Here is a 23,287-nt window from a genome sequence, read left to right as displayed (position 1 = left end):
TCATCCTTCCCAAATAAAGCATATCTTTGTTAACCACTCTGTGAAAAATATACAACACTCCCCCACTTAAGGTTTTGTCCCTTTGAAAAGTTCTGACTGTAGCCCATTTTGAACACTCAAATATATGACTGCTTCTAATTAAAGATTCATCACCACTCTATATTTAAAAAGAATTAAAAATGTTACATTTTTAAAAAATCTTTATTTTGGAAATCTGACTCTCCAGATGAATTATTAATTAAACTAGTTCACTAAGTCTCTGTACAAGAACACTGACTTTAAGTTTTCTTGGATCTAAGGGCAGAATTAGCCAATCTGGTACACACTTATATTTGGGATGAAGTATTTATTAGTGATCCAAATGGGGGGAAAACTAGGCAAAAATTTGAAAAGCATAAAAAATTAATGTACAAATTTGAAGAAAATTAAAGGTGAATTGAAAAAACATTAACTATCGACTCTTAATGAGTAATCACAAAGTTTGGGATAGGGGCAAGGGTCTCAGTAAAAGATTTTAAATATAAAATCTGGTCAATATTGCCTCTTCATTTTCTCCCACAAAGTTTTCATTGAAAAAATACTGAGAATAATCTAAGTTACATTTGAGATGAATTTGGACATAAAACCAGTGAATACTAATTTCCTTTTTTGTAATCTTCAAACTGTTCTGCGATTGCCTCCATAGTCAAATCTTTTTTATTAACTTTACTTACTCCTCAGTTATTTTGATTAGAAGGTATGATTGAAGTATAAATTTTATCCATTTTGAAAATAATGAAAATGCTCTATAAAATCCTCTTTATGTGTAATGCAGTTTGTATTTGATCACATCATGACTATATCAAACCATCATGACTCAGCGCATACCCTATGAAAACCATTAGATTATTAAGGTTGCTTTGGTGTGGTCCTCTGCTTTCTGTAAGTGTTTATACCTATTAGGACTAGTTGTGTCTTTTGCAGTTGCTTCTTATGCAACAATTTATATTTACATTTCAAAAATCAGAAGCTAGCTAGACTCAGCCATCTAAATCACATTTATGTAATTTTGGTCAATCAGTCAACAAATTGGTAAATAAATATTTATTGCATGTTATGTGCAAAGTAAATTAATAGTGTATCTGAGGGGCACTGAAGCATAGTTTTATTTTCTTAGAGTAAATGTGGAAAAATTTTTAAATGGAGTACTAAAAACCATTTTCTTTATGTATCCAAAATTGGCTTAATTCTATCACTAGGAATAAAAATGATGGGGAAAATGAGAACTCTCCTTAGGAAAAGTGTATAAAGTATGTCCTCATCAGTTCATATTATACTTACAGACAGTGTACTTCTTCCTAAGAAAAATTCAAAGAATATGAGAAGTCTATTATTTATCTTCTTCATAGATAAATTATCAAATAACAATGTGCACCATATATAAAGTCTTCCATTTTTTTTTTAAGATTTTATTTATTTATTTGACAGGCAGAGATCACAAGTAGGCAGAGAGGCAGGCAGAGAGAGAGATGGGGAAGCAGACTCCCTGCCAAGCGGAGAGCCCGATGCAGGGCTCGATCCCAGGATCCTGGGATCATGACCTGAGCCGAAGGTAGAGGCTTAACCCACTGAGCCACCCAGGCTCAGTGGGTTAAGACCTAAAGTCTACCATTTTTAAAGTAGAAAACACTGAAACTTAGGTTTCTAGGTTTTATTTCATTAACAATTTCAAATGTAGGAGTTAATTCATGAATTAATAATGAAAAATAAATATAAATTTACTTCTAATTAGGAAAAAGTCACTATAATATCCTCTGATAGTGTAAAAAATTTATACATGCACTAATAATGGATTCTATTTCTGAGAAATAACTATTTGACCATTGATTTCAGGCTTAGACAATCCGGCCATAGATTCAGAATTAACCTGAATGTATGGGACCCTATTCAACATCTTTGGGAACAGCTATTGCTATGAGTGCAAACCCATTTGGACATAGATTGGTTGCTGTGATTATTTACAATGTAAAGGTGCATTTTGAACAAAGGATGTTTAATAGATCAGAAAATAAATTAGCTATTCAATAAATGAATGAATAAGCTAAGAAAAACCATTCCATAATAGCAAATTGATGTTCTTAATGCACAGTAAAATAGTCTATCATTCTCATGGAAAATATAAAGATAATAAAGTATAGTGAATCTTTGTGAGTTTACTTTGTCTGGATAATTGTATCATTTATCTATTCCTCTTAAAAGCTGCCAATCTGAGCATATAATGATAAGAATAGAAACTTTACCAAAAGAGTTAGGTTTTTAGGCTGTGTCTATCAATGATACGACTCAAATCGATAGGAAGGCTATTATAGTAGAAAATATTTTTCAAAAGCAATTTGATTACAAACAAATCCAAGGGCACAGCTTAGTTGAATCAATGAAATACTACTGGAAATAAAATACTTGTTTTGACAATGAAGTCCTGTACTCTTTTCATTATTAAAAAATAAATCAGTATTTTTATACTAGGTATTTAGATATGCTAGAATCTCAACACATTTGAGGTTCCTTATACATATAGGTTCCTTATACATGTTTATCAGCTTAATGAATGAATACATATCTATTTTCCAAAACATGTTTTTTTAACTTCATGCTTCAGGTGAAAGCAAGCCATAACTTAATTTTTTCTTTTAAAAAAGACTATAACATTCAATACATCCTAAAGTTCTTTACTGTAACTTCAGATAAAAGAAGTGCTGATAAAATTCAGGACTGCATTATAGATAAATGACAGAGAAATGTTAATGCTTACTGTCTGCCATCTTAAAACATATTACCTTTGTTGCATCTACTATAAAACCAGGATCTAGAAGACCTCCATCGTTATGATCATGATCCACCTCATACATGTTATAAGATGGATTCCCAATTTCTACATTGATTCCTCCATTGATAATAGGTTGTCTTCTAATAGTTTTTGTCCTGGAATATGTGAACATTAATGTAAGTGTAAACTATCTCAATATTACAATCATGATACATAAAACTATCACATTCGTAGATTTACTGACTTATTTTAATATAACTCGCAGAAAGTTTATAAAACTTATTCAAAACAAATATTTATCAAGTCATAGAAGAACAAAAAAAGTCAATGTGATAAGTTATTTCTCTAAATTATTTAGATTTGACAGTAAAAAATGCACTTGGAACATATTCCTCTTAAATAGCTAATACAGGAGTTGAAACAATATTCACCAATTCATTATTTTTTAAATTCACTTTTACCCTTTATTTCTGAAAACTATGACAAAAAATTAGTGATAAAGAATCTTTGAAATAGATTGTTTTCTTTTTTTTTTTAATTTATTTATTTGATGGAGAGAGAGAGAGAGCACAAGCAGGGGGAGGAGTAGAGGGAGAAGAGGGGTAGAGGGCAAGGGAGAAACAGGCTCCCCACTGAGCAGGGGCTCAATCCCAAGACCCCAGGATCATGACCTGATCTGAAGGCAGATGCTTAACCAACTGAGCCACCCAGGCACCCCTGAAATCGATTGTTTTCAATCCCCAAGTCATGCTTTTTAAAAAACTGACTCACAAACACTTGGTTCTGGGTGATAACTCCATAGATAACCTACACCTTCTAGATGTTTATAACTATATGTTCACATAAATTGAAAAATTATACTCTCAGGAATATATAAAATTAACCAATGCAGAATTTGTGAATGAAATGCACAAGTTGTGATACATAATACATATTCAGGATCATTGTATTGACATTACTAATCTTACACATTAAGATAACAGGGTGTGCTTCAGAGACTCCTCCTGTTTCGTGGAAAAACTGCCAAAAATGTAAAATTCTGTTGAAATTTTAATTAATATGTCCCCTTGTTAGTTTTATTAGATTATATAAATAGAGCCATTCTGTCAACATAACAAGGGAGGAGAACATTCTGAATTATACTCACTTTAAAATGAAATAGAAGGATAAAGGGGTTCGAAAATAAGACTTTTCAGTTGGAATAACTAAATCACTTTTTAAGAATAAAAAAAAATAAAAGAAAAAACACTACATTTCTGTAACTCTATGTGTAATTTATTTACTGACCTTTTGTTTAAACCATTGAATCTTACCTTCTTTTTCTTTTACAAAGCACTAAACCAATTACTAAGGTGGTTATCAAAGTCACCAGGAGAACTAGAGGTACAATGATGGCAATGCTTCCTGAAAAAGAAATGAATGAATAGGTGAACACATAAATAGAATGAATTAAATAGTGATATAACTGAATACTTTATTACACCAAATCTTTTGACCACGGATGTAATGAAAAGTAAAGCCAAAGCCAAATGTCTATATTCTTAGTTCATACATATGTTAGTGAAAAATCACTCTCCTATTAATTACTTGATCTGCTGGAAATGTTTCTTTAGATATCTTTCATTTATATGTTGTAGTTAAATACTTTGAGGTTAGAAATGTTGATTTCTTTGTCAGTCTGAGTCTGATTCTCACTACACACATTTACTTGCAATGATGTAATTTAGTACATGTTGGTAACTTCTTGTAAATCAATGGTGACTAAACACACATTTATATAGTTCCACTGACTACAATCCCACTTTTAGTTTTGTTCCTTTAGCTATAAATACTATCAATGAGTACATGTAACAAATCAGATGGCAGCTTGGCCAAATAGAAGGACATCAGTGTTGGATTCAGAGAGACATAGCCTAAATATTGATAAGTTTCACAACTTACTTAGAGTGAGCCCTTGGATAAGTTATTTAAAACTTAAGTTTCATGTTCCTCACCAATAAAAGAGAGACAAAGAGATCTACTACACAGGGCTATTAACTTGATTCAACAGAATGGGGGTTGGGGAGCCAAAGAGGAATCTCTTTCTTAAGTTCCATTTCCAGAGTAATTTCAGCAAAATAAATCTGAGGGTTTGGCTTATGTTGTAAATGTCCATTTTCACCTTTTTCCATGTATTTATAAAAGTGATCTTAGGTTGTATCACCAATTTTCAAAATGTAATAAAAGATCTATGGAATAGATCTCCAAGAATGGTCATAGTAACTGGGTCTTAGTTTTTATGCACTTGAGCATAGGGGAAAAACAAAATGGAGGAGAAACTCCATTTCTGCCTTGACAATAAGAGCAACCATCTCTCCCCTCTCCACTCCCATCCCCCAGAGGAAGGAGATAATACCCCTTTGCTGGTGATGTGATCCACTGGAAAGTATACCAACAATTATGTCACTAAAGCAGGAAGAAAATTGAATGTGAGGGTTGCTTAATAACAAGGAGGTATTAAGTAGCTCTATCAAGTACCTAATGTTAACTTTTCCAGCAGATAAATATCTAGTGTCTGTGAGACAAAGGCTTTTGTCTATTTAGAATAAGCGTCTGGTTGATTCAGTTGAGTCAGCTAAAAACTAATACAAATAAACCTCAAAACTAATTGAAATTTTTTGTGAGGATCTTGAATGGCTCAAGAATGAAATTTCAGGAGTTATTAAATATATAAATTTTTCTCTACAAATACACATGCATATAAAAATACTGTGGTAGAAATGAATGGTAATATTTAGCACAATAAGCAGCTGTGTAGGGACTACAAAATAGTAATATAGATCAGTTTTGATAGCTCTAGACAGGTGATATCTGTGTGACATGGTCTATCCTGGAGATTGCTTACCAAAATACCAAAAGGTCTTTATTAAGGAAATCTCATGTGTAAAATAATCTTCTAATTTTGAACTTTAAAAATAATTTGTTTAAAATAACCAAATAACTACCACTTCCATGCAAGAAAAAAAATGACTTGCCTAATTTAATCAGTTTCTAAAATGTAAAACTCATTTTATTATTTCATGTTCTTACCAGGACCATACATCTTAGTGAGTTTTATATTATATTACCTTCTTGGTTTGGGGAAAGTGAACTTTATATGAATGTGTAATTTATTAGTAATTAATAAAGGCAGAGATCTGGCACCTTGGATAGTAATTAACATTTATTCACAAATTTTTAAATACCAGTGAACAGCTTGGTCTTTTCATAAACTATAACTTCAATTGACTGCTCATGACTTTGTAAATATCCTTACTTCATTATTTATCTCCACCCCCCCTAAAATTGTGGTAAATTGGTAGATACAAAATGCTAATTCTGGTCTTTGGGCATATAAGGTTACTTTCCCTTTACTGCCAATTGTATATTATTTTAAATAAGATTTTATTTGTTCTATATAGTTTCTTTTATTCCTATATAAGGTAGAAATTCTGTTATGTATACATGCTAAAAAAAACTTACCAATCTCTTTCTTTTTCTTTCTGCCATCTGTGATGGCAGTTCCAAATCCTTACATTGCAGCACTTTGTTTAAGAGCCTAGACTTCTAAGATGTTTATATAATCTATTAAGGTAACCGCAATAATGCTTACTGTGGCCAATAAATAATGCAGGGTGGCAACTGGGCAAGGTTTTAAAACTGGATTTTTAAAAAAAATTTTATCAAGTGGAGCAACTGGTAACAACATATATTTTTAAAAGAATTAGAAGACTTTTATCAAAATAAGTAGAATATATAGTAGTAAATATATTGTAACATATCAATCAAAATTTACTGCAGGTGCTTTATTTTTCCTTAGTTATTGGCAGATTATTTAAACTGATTTTTAAAAAAGCACATTCTATACTTATTACAGATGGAGAGGATATCTCAATCACCTTGTCACGTAAAATATAAGTCTTTCCTTGCAACATTGTTCTGAAGCCTCATTACACAACACTTTCCTGTTAGAAAGGACTGTGTTACCAGATTGTTAGATTGAAGAGACCCTTTCCCTGGGAGAGGCAGTATAGTTTGGCAGTTGAGATAATTGACTGTGGAGCCAGGTTATCTTTGTCCAAACCTCAGCTTACTAGCAACATATCCTTGGGCAAATTAGTTACCTTTGTCTCAATTCACACATCCATAAAATGAGAGTCATCATTAATATGATCTCATAGTAATGTAAATAAGATTGTCTATCATGTAGAAAATGCAACATACATGTTTATTAAATAATTAAACATATATATTGCCATAGCACTGTGTTTGAGTAGGGGAAGGTGGTGAGATCATTTTGGGACATGTTGAATTTGAGTGTCCCATGGAATACAGATATAGACATTGCCATGGATATAGATATGGATATAGCAATTGTGCAGTGGGATCTATGGCTCAAACTAGGAGACAAACCAGGCCTGAGAATAGAAATGTAGGGGTAATCAACATATAGTCAGTAAGTAAGGTTAAGAATTGTGGTCCACTGAGAACAGTGTGTATAGTGTAAGTGGAGAGAATGAGTTGTCCAGAAGAGACAGGGAGAACTTATCTCACAAAGAAGAGAGTTGCTTTGAGAGGTAAGAAGGGAACCAGAATAACTCAGTGTCATGGAATTCAGGAAGAGAACCTTTTGTTTACTGGTTGAATTTATAGTGGAAAATATAAATATTAAACTTGCCATTACAATGGCATATTTAATGTTATTATTTTATGTTATTGTTTATATTTAATGTTTAATTGTTAATTACAATTAACCTCTTTTGCTATATTGCTATATATTCTGCTCTTAAATTCATGTTCACATTTAGGCATATATGTGAATGTAGATATGTTTTTGTGATTAGGGTGTTTTCTCTTAAGCATTGCGATGAACTGTAATTTTAAAGGTCATAAAGAAAATATCCTCACTTTGTACCACTCTCCCTCCTGTCCCCTTGATACCAGCACACTGGTCTTTCAAAACTTTGAGAAGTTCTATTTCCTGTTCCAGGGCTTTTGTGCCTGCTGTCCCTTGTGTTTGAAATACGCTCAGTGTCTTCTCTTTCTAATCCTTCAAATCTCAGCTTCTGTGTCATCACCTCAGAGAAATCATTCCTGACCTTAGTTCTCACTTGCCATTTTACATTTTTGCTTCCTTTTTTTGCCTCCTTCACAAAACCAATAAAAACTTACTCTTATTTCATAGGTTTGCATGTTTACTCATTTGTTTGCTTCCTTGCTTTATTGCGATATACCTTTCTAGAACCTCAGCTTCAAAGACGAGGCACTGTCTGTCTCACTGACTTGTCTCTGGGATCTCATTCAGTAGCACACTTAGTTGAGGCTTGATAAATATTTGCTTTGGGAGAATTAGGCCAAAGGCTTTATTTTGTTACATGTTTCAGTTATTACTCTGTATTTGCAAATTTTTGGTTCCTTCATGTCACATAGTTTTTTTTTTTTTTTCTATTTTAAGACAAGATGGTATAAAAGAGATAAGGGCAAAATGGGAAAGGAGGAAACACGACTCCCTAACAGATATCACATCTCTGTTGTCACTGTACTAAAATAAAGCATCTCAATATTAGTGCCTCTCAAATGCTGAGTATATTCTTACCCTCTTTAACTTTAGCAAATATGAACAGCATAATTCAAACATTGAGCATTCACTCCCTTAAAACTTTAGGTAAAATTTAAATAGAAGTACCCAAGGAATATTTTATCATATTTAATTTAAAAATCTTTAAAATAACTTCAGAAGAGTCAGACTAGCTTTTTTTTTTTAAGTGGAACCTCAGCAGAACATGCTAGGATAATAAATCTGTTTAATTCCACTGGCTGAGTTTTTTGATACTTTAAACAGCAACAGCCAGAAAACATCAGCATGCCTACTCGGAGATGATTAAGAAAGCTGTGCAACAATTAGAAAGGTAAATCTCCATGCTAGCTGACAGTAGTCAGGCCAACAGAAACAGTGTATTCTTTATTACCCCAAGGTCCAATCATTATGGAATGCTTCACTGTTAGTGGAAATGCAGATATGAAACACACTGCTTAAGATCTTTCTTACTGGGCAGATGACTTTTCTCCAATTTGGGGGAACATTTGACAACCATTCAAAACTACTGGGCTCTTCCTTAGGTAGGATCAGTTTAACTACCTTTTTTCCTTCTTCCAGAGTTATTGAGGCAAGTTTCTCTAAGCATAAATGTCTGATGATAAGTGCCTTTTAATAGTGTCATTATGTGGTCAACTTTGCTCAAATTTAAGAAATTTGACATTTACATAGCTAATAGCCCTTTCAATGTGCATTGATACTTCCATTAAATTTAATAACTTTAAATCAGTGATGGAAGGAAGGACATCAGAATCTTTGGAAAAAGGGTTGCAAATACTTGCCACTCTTTCTGTTTGATAGTCCCTATTTTATAACTGCTGTATGGAATTAGAGCCATTTGCCTTATAAGGGAGTTTTGCCCCTGCAAATAATTGAAGACACCACCCTCCAATAAAAACATCTCTTGTTCCTCTCCTGCAAACCATTTCCAAACACCAAACTCTCCCTTGTGGGAGGAACTTAATGTAAAATGTGAAAATTCAATTGATGTGGTACTTTATATACTTTTTTTACAGAGTTTATCAATACTTATAATTGTTTTTGACTCTTTCAAAGGCTGTATTTCTTATTTATCTTAGATAACTGAGAAATCACCAAAATAAAAGGCTAATGTAAATTGTCTCCATAATTCTCAACTTATAAATTCAGGGTGTTCTACAGGTTGGTAACTTGAAATGCATTTTTCATTTAAAAACAATACTATTGGTAATTGTCAAGCTTTGTAGCTGGTTCACAAAATCATATGCAAATTAGTGTGTCTCCAGAACAATAACTGATAACCTAGATATGAGCCCTAGATCCTGGGAAAAGAGAAAAGGAACTTTTTTCTTTTTCTTTCTTTTTGCAATATCAAATTAACCAAGGTATATTTTGCCTCCTCTACTAGTTTTTATGAACCAATTCCTCAAATCCCAGTGCCCTATTCCTACAATAATGTTCCCATAGCTTTCCGAAGGCCTTCTTTTCCCCTCTCCTTCCCTAAAGACAACATATAAATTCCAGGGTAAACCCCAAACACTCTATGATCAAAGATTATTCATTTCTGCAAATTCAAATTTCATGTCTAGGCTATTTACTCGAGACCTATTGGCCATTTTTCTAAAATGCTCATGCTTATTAGCCCAAATTAATCTCTAAATGGTGGGACTTTGGGCAGTGTTGCTTGAAAGATTTTAAGCAGTGACGGGGCAAGGAACAACAAAGAAGTAGATCAGCAAATACTGGGATCCTGCATGTAAGGTACAAAAATTGCATACTTTTAACTTCAATAGTGCCTTTCCTTTTTCACAAACTCTGTAGTATGTTTTTTATTATTTTCATGAAAGCTTATTTCACTAGCAGTAATGGACTAGAGAAAAATTCCTAAGGTAAACATTTATCCATCAGTGATATTGTTCTTCTTTAAGAATATTTTTAGCCACTTGATAGATATTACATATTTCAAAAGTTCTCCACTCATAATAAAATAATTGATAATATGTAAGAATTGGGAAACTATTTTTGACTTTCATTTTGAAAATCTTTGACTGAGCCACCCAGGCACCCTACATTTTGAAAATCTTTATAAAATCGTTTAGAATTGTTAAAAATATACACATAGACACACAACGATGATGTAGATGGACTTTCATATCAATGATCTGTCCTAAGACTACAGCTGCACAAAGAAAGATTTGCAAAATGTTGAACTATATTTTAATACACTTCAAAACAAATATTTTGAAGACAAAGAAACAATAAATCAACCATGATCCTGATTAAGATTTGCTTGTTAATATAATTTTCTTTAAGACTAACCAGTAAAGTCTGCTTTACAACATACTGAAATTCAATTCAAGAAAATACACTTTTCTCTAATTATGAAATTATTTTTTTTCCTGGAGCATTCTCATATCCATTGTGGTATATTAAGCCTTTGTAGCTGATGTACATTTCCCCAGAAAAGATTATGCTAGATTTGCAGATGTGCATTCTGAAAACTGCCAGAGTTTGAACTCTTGCTGCCTAAATTAGCACGTGAATGCTGGATCTTGTCACCAGGTGAACTCAGTGGCCCATCCTTTCCAAAACGACCTGGATTGCAATGCATTTCCTGAAAAATTCCATGAAGGAGATTTTCCAAGACTCAAGTCCCCCAGTAATGGCATGAAAAATGATTTCTGTACCATACAGACCACCTAAGGTGTTAACCTGAAGAACTTACTTGTGTTAATATGATCAGACTTGCTGCTCTTTGGGGCTGGTCTCTCACACTGTGTGCCTGACCAGTTGGTGGAGCATCTAGAAAATTTAAAAAAAAGAAGGAGGAGGAGGAGGAGGAGGAGGAGGAGGAGGAGCAGGAGGAGGAGGAGGAGGAGGAGAAGAAGAAGAAGAAGAAGAAGAAGAAGAAGAAGAAGAAGAAGAAGAAGAAGAAGAATTATTATTATTAGTTCATAACAAAACTCACAAATCTGCTAAATAGTAACTTCAACCAGATGAAATGGAGAAGCCAGCCACAGACTCATAAATATTAGGTAGATTCGTAAATATTAGTTTTGCTAATGTCCTGCATATTGCCGGTATGCTGAGGGTAACTTCAACTGGACTTCACTTGTTGAAAAACTTTTTTGAAATTTAGATTAATAGTAATTTTCCTTATCCTATGTTAAATATTAAATTTAGCTGATTTTATAGCAAACCTGAAAACTTAATTAAGAACTGGGAATTAATTTAAGAAGTACTGAAAATTATAAGTAGCCATGATAAAAACTGACTTTGCCTGTTAAGCAAATACATCTTTATTAAGTTTCCGGGATTTTTTTTTCCCCTTCTTGTTCTATGTCCAAAGTGTAATTAACCATCAAACAGCAAATGGTCATCTGTCTCAGTTCAAGCTGCAGAATTTTTACTCTTCTAAACACAGATAAGGAAATGCAGTCCATTCCCATTTGAAATCAGACTTCTATTCCTATAGAATCAAGACAATGTGCCCAAGTTTTTAGTGGGAGAGGTTGTCTTCCCCATATAGGTACCATGACACTATGATGAGAAGTCTAGTAGAGGATGGAAATAAGAGATCTGATTAAAATCCTTTACTTAAACATAAATCACAGCCATATAATTAGCTGGATGCATCAAAATAAATGCTGGGATGGTTTTAGCTATGTTTAAATAATGCCCATTGGCTAAAACAAGATGCCTCTGTGCATCTGTCAGAGGAAATCCACAGAGAGACCATTTAATTGGCTTCAGTTCTTATTTCAAATGACTGTCAAATGCCACCATATTAAGAATAGTTGCACACAATGAAAGAACAGCTTCCAGACCATTCCAAGTAGATCTCTCTGGGCATGGTGGCCAAACTAAATAACTGCGATTTCAAGGTTTCTGCCAATTCTGTCATAGCCAATTCAGATAGCTGAAGCTGTTGTTGGAACTAGGCTTCAGTGATGGCATGTGAATTATTTGGGATATCCGTGAGAACGGTATTGGCTGTCCTAAAACATGGGCAAAATCTCATAAAATCATCATGACTGAAGAACTTAAATCGTGAAACAAAAATTTGTTTCATTAAAGCATATATTAATGTCAGCATAATTTACAATAATGTTATAATTCAAGAATAGAGCTATTTGATTAATAATGATATTATAAAAATATGAGTATGAATTATGGTTTAAATGAAAATTAATATATTATTAGTTCAACATTTATGTATCATCTTACCTTTTTGTTTAGATTCGTTATAAAAAACTTACATACATACTTCCTATTCACATTTACTATATACCATAATGCAATAAATCACTAAAGTAGATAAATAAATTTTAAGGCCAGGTCAATAACTCTGTCTACATTCCTGAAATAAAGTAATGGAATGAGCACATTTTCACATAATTATAATAAATGGGACAATGGATAAAATCATTGATTTTTAAAAAAATAATTTTTTTTCTTCAGTGGCGGTTTTGCAGATGAATGATCTAGAAAATTGTTCCAATTCTTTACAGTTTCTAATTCTTGACACAATTCACCGATAATTCCAAATAAAATATTTAGGATAATTGTATACATATGTCATTGGAGTGAATTCTGATCATTGCAAAATTCTTTTTGTTTTATGTAGCTTTACATTTATCAAAACTTCCTAAGGATATTTTATATATTCCAATGGGGGAAAAACAATACTGACTTTTAAATAATTTTATTATAGTGCTTATGTATACAAGGTTATTTTTGTGTAGGCATATTGCATTACTGATTAAAGTATAAAAAGTGGCTCTTTCCTGGGATCGAGTCCCACATCGGGCTCCCAGCTCCATGGGGAGTCTGCTTCTCCTCTGACCTCCCCTCTCATGCTCTCTCTCACTCTGTCTCTCTCTCTCTCAAAATAAACAAATAAAAAATATTAAAAAAAAAAAAAGTGGCTCTTTACATTACCTCCCTTGAGGGAGGTAAACCAAAGCAACCAAACAAACAAAAAAAAGCAAAAAACAAAAAAAAACACCTAAATCAGGGCTCATGTTAAAAGGAATGACCTGAGATACATTTTGTGATGTTATTACTAGAGGTAAGAACCTCAGGGCTCATCATTACACTGAGATGCTGAGAAGTCCAAAAATTAAATTGCTCAGAGATGGGAGGATTAAATGCTAATTGACCAGATTGTGTTTTGACATGAACATCATGTATCTTAAGTACTTTAGGAAGTTATGAAAAATATGGCTTTAGAACTCCAGAAGAATAAAGAGAGATTTTTAAACAAAGAAGATAAGGATAATGTGATTCTTAATTCCAAACTCTGGAATTATTTAGGTAGGACAGGTGGTATTTGTTAACAGTACTGATTTTCTATTTTATCCATTGCTTGGAACCTAGTATTTATGATGGATAAAAGAAATCACTTGCTCATAGTAATAAAGCCCTTCTCTTTTAAACTGTGGAACCACATTTAAATTCCTAATCTTCAGGGAATATTTTACTTATTACATACTGGAAATAACTCTCAAAGACTGTGTGGGAAAAATAATTATTTTTAATAGTTATACATCTTAATCAGCTGATGATCACCTTGCAATTTTCCCTATACTCCTTATAAAACAATTATTTTATGGCCAAAGATAAAATATATTCCACTGTTCCACATTTGTTACAGTTTTTAAAAATAATCTATTTTGAGATATTAAATCAAATAGAAATCATTATTCTTGTTGCCTACCTTACAAAATGACTATTTAAGGCATTTGCTGCTCCGTGAGTTCTTCTTCCAGTGGTTGATTTAAGACCAGGTATTTTTATCATCTTTATAGAAATTCATAAATCTTCATACCCTGAGTCAACTACAGTGATCAAACCCATTAATGGCAGAGCATTTAGCAATAAGAATGTCTGAAGATCATCAAAATTTCCTGTCCAGTTCCTCACTGAATCATTTGCATTATCATGCTGACTATAGTATCTCTGGCATCTGTCTCTTTTTCATTATTCCTCCAGCAAAATCCATAGTCCATGCCCTGGTCATTTTTAATCTGTGCTGTTGCAATCCAGTGCTCCCTGCCGGGCATCCTCAGACAGCCGTTGGGGCAGAGGGAGAGAATATCCAAGCAGACTCTCGCTGGGTGCAGAGCCCAGCTCGAGGCTCTATCTCATGAGCCATGATATCATGGCCTGAGTAGAAACCAAAAGTTGGATGCTTAGCTGACTGAGTTACCCAGCAGCCCCCCCATTTTTTCTTTCTTACCAGAACACCTCTATGTCATTCCTTTTACACTTATTCTATAGGCTATTTTTCACTATCCTTAACCTTAAGACAACAAAATTCCCTGTTTTCTTATATGTTTATCTCTATAACAGTCTGAATTATTTAACTTTTTAAACACTTTGGTGAATTTAACTAAGTATTGTTGGAACGTGGATACAGAGAGAGAGAGAAAGGTAGAGAGAGACTTACTTATTTAAGCTATCTTTCATCCTTTTTTGACATCATCATATAAATATATTGTTCTGGGCAGGGTTTTGTTGTTGTTGTTATCTTTTTTTTTCTTCCTCATCATGATAAATCTACTGTTAAATGCCCATCCTCTATTTCTCCCATCTTCCCATGCACCTCCTCTCTGGTAGTCATCAGTTCGTTCTCTATAGTTAAGAGTCTGTTTCTTGGTTTGTGTGTATCTCTCTCTTTTCTCCTTTGCTCATCTGTTTTGTTTCTTAAATTACACACATGAGTGAGATCATATGGTATCTGCCTTTCTCTGATTGACTTATTTCACTTAGCTTTATACCCTCAATGTTGTTCCAAATGGCAAGATTCCATTCTTTTTTGATGGCTCCTTGCAGTTTCTTGAAGTCAGTAGCTGCCTGGTAAAGCTTTATAGATTTCACACTAATTTTGACTTCTTCCCTTCTCTCTAAGGCTACTGACCTTAAAAAGAATGATTATTTACTGCTGCATTCTTTTCCTAGTTTTCTTCTTCTACTTACATTATAGTTATATGTATAAAAGTCTTAAATATATTTTATGATATTTCATTTATGTTCTACAGAAGTATGATTATCAAACTTAAAAAAGTTGCTAAAACTGAAATTCTCGAGTCCCATATACCAGAGATTTTCATTAAACGGTTTGAAGTCTGGCTCAGAAATCTTTCTTTTCTTTTCTTTTTTTTTTTTTTTTAAAGATTTTATTTATTTATTTGACAGATGGAGATCACACAGAAACAGGCAGAGAGAGGGCTCCCTGCTGAGCAGAGAGCCTGATGCGGGGCTCGATCCCGGGACACTGGGATCATGACCTGAGCTGAAGGCAGAGGCTTTAACCCACTGAGCCACCAAGGTGCCCCTGGGTCAGAAATCTTTAACAAAGTGATTCTGATGCAAGTAATTCATAAATCACACTTCAAGAAATATTTGAGACAAATTATTATTATAGTCCCACAGACTTTGTTCTTATATCAAATATTATTTGATTATTTATTTTTTTAATTTTTAGGATGAAAATAATAATATTCATGCCCAGAATGATTGTTCAAAAGATTAAATTATATTGGCAGAACTTCTTTAAATAGTACTAGAAAGCTGGCTAGGTTTTTAATTTAGGTAACTAATTCTCATCTGAATGTTACTATATGAAATATATAGTTAGTTGATTTACTGTGCCCTTTAAAAGTTTGTGAAATTATTTTATAGTTAGTATATACTCTGTTTCAATTGTAATATTCTATAGTACAAAGGAATACCTTTGTGTAAAGGCAATAGTATAGCAGATATTACTAGGAAGACTAGTAAAAATTTTAAACTGTCTAAAATAATGCTAGCTCTGAAGTAGCACAGATTGAGAATTGAACTATCAGATACAGAACACTAAAGATGTATTAAAATCTGAGATACTGCTTTTCACCATGTAACAAGTATCAACTTACATGGACCACAAATGTCATTTTGTAGAAATGTCTAGAGTCACTTGCTTTGGGAGAACTTCAAAATAAAATAATGTGATTAATATCCACTCCCTCTTTTCATCAAATTTAAAGGTCATAGGACTCTTCTGACCAAAGTAAGATTCAAAGGTGAACCTTAAAGCGATTTGGAATTGAATTTCTCCTCTTCTTTATATGTGCTAGGCTGCCCTTATTAACCATGAAGACGGAGACATTTAGAAGGAAAAGGAGGGAAAAATGGCACAAAGGGATTAAGGAAACCTTAGAAAACTCGTGCATAGTGTCATCCATCCCTTTGTGCTCCAAGAACTTCAATAAAAAATGAAAAATATTACATTTTGTGCACCAGATTTATATATTAGTACTTCCATATTTATGTAAAGAAAATTTAAAAAAATAAAAGTCAGCAAAATATTTTTTCCAATTAATTGGACAAATTTTAGTCTTTCAGTGTTGACCTCATGACTATTTTTGCATGGTGTTCCTAACTTTGAATCTCTATACTCTTACAGTACCTTTTTGTGCCCTTTTCTTTGCAGACAGTAGTATTGCAAAATGTTATATAGACAGTTATCTAGATATTTATTCACTTGTTTGTTAATTTTATCATAAAACACTTTTTTGAAAACACTATTTAATCTTTTATTGTTTCATAACTTTCTGAGCTAAAATTGTTTCATATAATCATAATGATTCATATTTTTTGTAACATGTCCCCAAAATTTCCTACCCTAACTTTAATGGGAAATTTTGCATAAGGTCCAATTAACATTTGCTAACTTTGTGCCAGATCTTAGGATAAATACATTCATATGAAAAATACTCTTATTCAATTCTACAATAATCTAGGAGTTGGAATTATTCACTGTGTGAAATGAGGAAGTGCTTGTTCAAATAATTTGCCAGAAAAAAATAGCTAATAAGTGGTAGAAATAAAACGTGGTGTTATTATTTCTTATTGTTTTCCACAACAATGCCTTGATCCTTCTAACTCAATGCAGGAGTAGGAAGAAATGCTTTTCTTTAGTCCTTCATGTCCAGGAGAGTACTAGTCCCTCAACAGGAAACTCAAAATGTCTTCCGAACAAAAGGAAATAATATATTTTTTTAAGTAGTAAAATTGTAGGAATTACCATATTGGCTCAGACCTGTGGTCAGTAATGATTAACATTATGTCTCCAGTAGTAACAATGAGGAACATATTATTAAAAAGTGTTTACATCCTTCTTGATATCAATTTCACATTTTTATTTTGGTTCCAAAATATTGTAAATGTGTCTAATATACCTTTAAAGATCCATTATCTATAAATTCATCTATATTATTACTCAGTAAAGGTTTGAATTTCCAAAACTATTCACTCTATTTTTCACTTATTTGTTTTTTTTTTTTTTTAAGATTTCTTATTTATTTATTTTCAGAGAGAGAGCAGGCAGAGTCACACGCAGAGGCAGAGAAAGAAGCAGGCTACCTGCTGGACAAGGAGCCCAATGCGGGACTCGATCCCAGGACCCCAGGATCATGACCCGAGTGGAAGGCAGCAACTTAACCGACTGAGTCACCCAGGCGTCCCTATTTGGTATTTTTTACATACGATTTTGTACTACAAATTCTATTTATGCAGTACTAGTCTCAATCGAAATTTAACTGTTACTTCTTACATGGCAACAGCTAGGGATTACTGTGTTTTATTTTCTTCAGAAAGCTTAAGGTAGAAGCTTGAATTTAGTTGGTTTTTATAAGTATACACTATTCTACTCTATAAGAACATATTATAATACATAGTTTGAAAACACTACATTAAATCATTGTGTTATTTATGCTGATAAAATTAGTAAGACAAAACTAATCTTACTTTAATAGTAAGAGAATTGGGGCAGAAAGAGTTTTGGTTTCTCAGAATTGTTAAAGTGATAAAGTAAAAAAAAAAAATGGATATTAAACAAACTCTCACCCACAATTATTTTAGGAAAAGTAAAAATTAATAAGAAATTGAAGAGGTGGCCATGAAAGAAATAAAATTAACAGAATGGATTATTTAACATGATTAATTTTAAGAAGTAAGGAAGACTATAAAAGAAAAGATGAAATCTAGTTTGCCAAGTAATTACCCATAAAGGAAGTTTGCTAAGATTGGGTGGTTTAAGTTAGAAATGTTTAAACATAAAATTCTGCACAGGTCACTTGAGCAGAAAGGCTACCAAAGTGTGAAATGATGACTGAATAAACACTAAAAAAAAAAAAAAAAAAAAAAAAAAATCCCTAATAATGGAAAATTTTAATCATCTAGATACTCTCCAGAAAATTTTATTGAGCAGATCAAAAAAGCATGAGGTGTTTTTTTAGAGGGGATAGACAATTTCTACTTCACTGAATACATTACATGCACCAAATGAAAACTAAAAGGAATAATTATAAAATTAGTATTAAGTAATATGGTAGATGTAACTGAAGACATAAAAGCAGAGGTTAGAAACAGTGGTTACAATACTATAGCTAAAGGTGAGAGGAAAAACAATGCATGCTGTAATATCAGTAGAGAGCTCTCTGTATACATTGCTCAAAGGACAAATCCCACAACTGTCTTAAAAAGACAGCAAACCGGGGAGGAGTCAAGATGGCGGAGAAGTAGCAGGCTGAGACTACTTCAGGTAGCGGGAGATCATCTAGATAGCTTATCTAAAGATTGTAAACACCTACAAATCCAACGGGAGATCGAAGAGAAGAAGAACAGCAATTCTAGAAACAGAAAATCAACCATTTTCTGAAAGGTAGGACTGGCGGAGAAGTGAATCCAAAGGGACGGGAAGATAGACCCCGGGGGGAGGGGCCGGCGCCCAGCAAGTGGTAGAGCAACGGAGCACAAAATCAGGACTTTTAAAAGTCTGTTCCGCTGAGGGACATCGCTCCAGAGGCTTAACCGGGGTGAAGCCCATGCGGGGTCAGCGTGGCCTCGGGTCCTGCAGGGTCACAGAAGGATTGGGGGTGTCTGAGTGTCGCAGAGCTTACAGGTATTAGAACGGGGAAGCCGGCTACAGAGACGGAGCCGAGGAGTGAGCTCTCAGCTCGGGGTTACCTTGAACCGGTCGCAGGCTCCGTCAGCTTGGAGCGCGGCCAGAGGCAGGGTGACGGGAGTAATTGGGCGCTGTCCTCTGAGGGTGTACTGAGGAGTGGGTCCCCGGGCTTTCGGCTCCTCCGGGTCGGAGACTGGGAGGCCGCCATCTTCATTCCCTCCGGAATGAAGTTCCTCCGGAACTCTAAGGAAAGAGCTCAGGGAACACAAGCTCCTGAAAGCAAACCCGAGGGGATTACTCAGCCTGGCCCCTTGTAAGGGCAGTGCAACTCCACCTGGGGCAAATACACTTGAAAATCACTACAACAGGCCCCTCCCCCAGAAGATCAACAAGAAACCCAGCCAGGACCAAGTCCACGTACCAAGGAGTGCAGTTTCAATACCAAGGAGAGCAGCAGAATTCCAGAGGAGGAGAAAGCAAAGCACAGAATTCAAGGCGTTCGCCCCATGATTCTTTAGCCTTGCAGTTAATTTAATTTTTTTTTCTTTTTTCAAGTTTTTTTTCTCTTCTTTTGCTAATTTTTTTTAACTTTAACCCTTTTCTTTTTTAACATTTTTTAACTAGTTTATCTAATATATATATATTTCTTTCCTTTTTATATTTTTCTTTATTGGTTTTCTTTTTAAATTGATTTTTTTTTTTTCTTTCTGAAACTTTTTATCCCCTTTATCCCCACTCACGATTTGGGATCTCTTCTGATTTGGCTAAAATATATTTTCCTGGGGTTGTTGCTACCCTTTTAGTATTTTACTTGCTCCTTCATATACTCTTATCTGGACAAAATGACAAGGCGGAAAAATTCACCACAAAACAAAGAACAAGAGGCAGTACCAAAGACTAGGGACCTAATCAATACAGACATTGGTAATATGTCAGATCTAGAGTTCAGAATGACGATTCCCAAGGTTCTAGCCGGGCTCGAAAAAGTCATGGAAGATATTAGAGAAACCCTCTTTGGAGAGATAAAAGCCCTTTCTGGAGAAATAAAAGAACTAAAATCTAACCAAGTTGAAAAAAAAAAAGCTATTAATGAGGTGCAATCAAAAATGGAGGCTCTCACTGCTAGGATAAATGAGACAGAAGAAAGAATTAGCTATATAGAAGACCAAATGACAGAGAATACAGAAGCTGAGCAAAAGAGGGACAAACAGCTACTGGACCACGAGGGCAGAATTCGAGAGATAAGTGACACCATAAGACAAAACAACATTAGAATAACTGGGATTCCAGAAGAAGAAGAAAGAGAGAGGGGAGCAGAAGGTATATTGGAGAGAATTATTGGAGAGAATTTCCCCAATATGGCAAAGGGAACAAGCATCAAAATCCAGGAGGTTCAGAGAACCCCCCTTAAAATCAATAAGAAGAGGTCCACACCCCATCACCTAATAGTAAAATTTACAAGTCTTAGTGACAAAGAGAAAATCTTGAAAGCAGCCCAGGAAAAGAAGTCTGTAACATACAATGGTATAAATATTAGATTGGCAGCAGACTTATCCACAGAGACCTGGCAGGCCAGAAAAAACTGGCATGATATATTCAGAGCACTAAACGAGAAAAACATGCAGCCAAGAATACTATATCCAGCTAGGCTATCATTGAAAATAGAAGGAGAGATTAAAAGCTTCCAGGACAAACAAAAACTGAAAGAATTTGCAAACACCAAACCAGCTCTACAGGAAATATTGAAAGGGGTCCTCTAAGCAAAGAGAGACCCTAAAACTAGTAGATCAGAGAGGAACAGAGACAATATACAATAACATTCACCTTGCAGGCAATACAATGGCACTAAATTCATATCTCTCAATAGTTAACTTGAATGTTAATGGGCTAAATGCCCCAATCAAAAGACACAGTATATCAGAATGGATAAAAAAACAAAACCCATCTATATGTGGCCTACAAGAAACTCATTTTAAACCCAAAGACACCTCCAGATTAAAAGTGAGGGGGTGGAAAAGAATTTACCATGCTAATGGACATCAGAAGAAAGCAGGAGTGGCAATCCTTATATCAGATCTATTAGATTTTAAGCCAAAGACTATAGTAAGAGATGAGGACGGACACTATATCATTCTCAAAGGATCTGTCCAACAAGAAGATCTAACAATTTTAAATATCTATGCCCCTAATGTGGGAGCAGCCAATTATATAAACCAATTAATAACAAAATCAAAGAAACACATCGACAATCATACAATAATAGTAGGGGACTTTAACACTCCCCTCAATGAAATGGACAGATCATCCAAGCAAAAGATCAACAAGGAAATAAAGGCCTTAAATGACACACTGGACCAGATGAACATCACAGAACTATTCAGAACATTTCATCCCAAAGCAACAGAATACACATTCTTCTTTAGTGCACATGGAACATTCTCCAGAATAGATCACATCCTCGGTCCTAAATCAGGTCTCAACCGGTATCAAAAGATTGGGATCATTCCCTGCATATTTTCAGACCACAATGCTCTGAAGCTAGAACTCAAGCACAAGAGGAAATCTGGAAAGAACCCAAATACATGGAGACTAAACAGCATCCTTCTAAAGAATGAATGGGTCAACCAGGAAATTAAAGAAGAATTGAAAAAATTCATGGAAACAAATGATAATGAAAACACAACGGTTCAAAATCTGTGGGACACAACAAAGGCAGTCCTGAGAGGAAAATATACAGCGGTACAAGCCTTTCTCAAGAAACAAGAAAGGTCTCAGGTACACAACCTAACCCTACACCTAAAGGAGCTGGAGAAAGAACAAGAAAGAAACCCTAAACCCAGCAGGAGAAGAGAAATCATAAAGATCAGAGCAGAAATCAATGAAATAGAAACCAAAAAAACAATAGAACAAATCAACGAAACTAGGAGCTGGTTCTTTGAAAGAATTAATAAGATTGATAAACCCCTGGCCAGACTTATCAAAAAGAAAACAGAAAGGACCCAAATAAATAAAATCATGAATGAAAGAGGAGAGATCACAACTAACACCAAAGAAATACAGACAATTATAAGAACATAGTATGAGCAACTCTACGCCAACGAATTTGACAATCTGGAAGAAATGGATGCATTCCTAGAGACATATAAACTACCACAACTGAACCAGGAAGAAATAGAAAGCCTGAACAGACCCATAACCAGTAAGGAGATTGAAACAGTCATCAAAAACCTCCAAACAAACAAAAGCCCAGGGCCAGATGGCTTCCCGGGGGAATTCTACCAAACATTTAAAGAAGAGCTAGTTCCTATTCTCCTAAAACTGTTCCAAAAAATAGAACTGGAAGGAAAACTTCCAAACTCATTTTATGAGGCCAGCATCACCTTGATCCCAAAACCAGACAAGGATCCCATCAAAAAAGGAGAACTACAGACCAATATCCTTGATGAACACAGGTGCGAATATTCTCACCAAAATACTAGCCAATAGGATTCAACAGTACATTAAAAGGATTATTCACCACGACCAAGTGGGATTTATTCCAGGGCTGCAAGGTTGGTTCAACATCCACAAATCAATCAATGTGATACAACACATTAATTAAAGAAAGAACAAGAACCATATGATACTCTCCATAGATGCTGAAAAAGCATTTGACAAAGTCCAGCATCCATTCCTGATCAAAACTCTTCAAAGTGTAGGGATAGAAGGCACATACCTCAATATTATCAAAGCCATCTATGAAAAACCCACTGCAAATATCATTCTCAATGGAGAAAAACTGAAAGCTTTTCTGCTAAGGTCAGGAACACAGCAGGGATGTCCGTTATCACCACTGCTATTCAACATAGTACTAGAAGTCCTAGCCTCAGCAATCAGACAACAAAAGGAAATTAAAGGCATCCAAATCGGCAAAGAAGTCAAACTATCACTCTTCGCA

The 23,287-nt window shown here is 34.2% G+C and overlaps 1 protein-coding gene across 1 annotated transcript in view; it reads right to left on the bottom strand.

Moving 5' to 3' along the window:
• LRP1B (LDL receptor related protein 1B) overlaps window positions 1-23,287 on the bottom strand; it is a 1,927,222-nt gene that overhangs the window by 3,710 nt on the left and 1,900,225 nt on the right. Inside the window, exons 88-90 of the mRNA XM_032856138.1 lie at window positions 11,125-11,201; window positions 4,120-4,210; window positions 2,817-2,961 (exon numbers count right to left, since the gene is read on the bottom strand). Coding sequence (XP_032712029.1) covers window positions 2,817-2,961; window positions 4,120-4,210; window positions 11,125-11,201 — 313 coding nt within the window. The remainder of the gene's footprint in view (window positions 1-2,816; window positions 2,962-4,119; window positions 4,211-11,124; window positions 11,202-23,287) is intronic.

Source organism: Lontra canadensis, unplaced genomic scaffold, assembly GCF_010015895.1.
Source record: "Lontra canadensis isolate GAN:19392208 unplaced genomic scaffold, GSC_riverotter_1.0 scaffold11, whole genome shotgun sequence".
NCBI classification, from domain to species: Eukaryota; Metazoa; Chordata; class Mammalia; order Carnivora; family Mustelidae; genus Lontra; species Lontra canadensis.
Note: the sequence above shows the minus strand (reverse complement) of the source record. Positions and strands in the feature narration are given on the sequence as shown.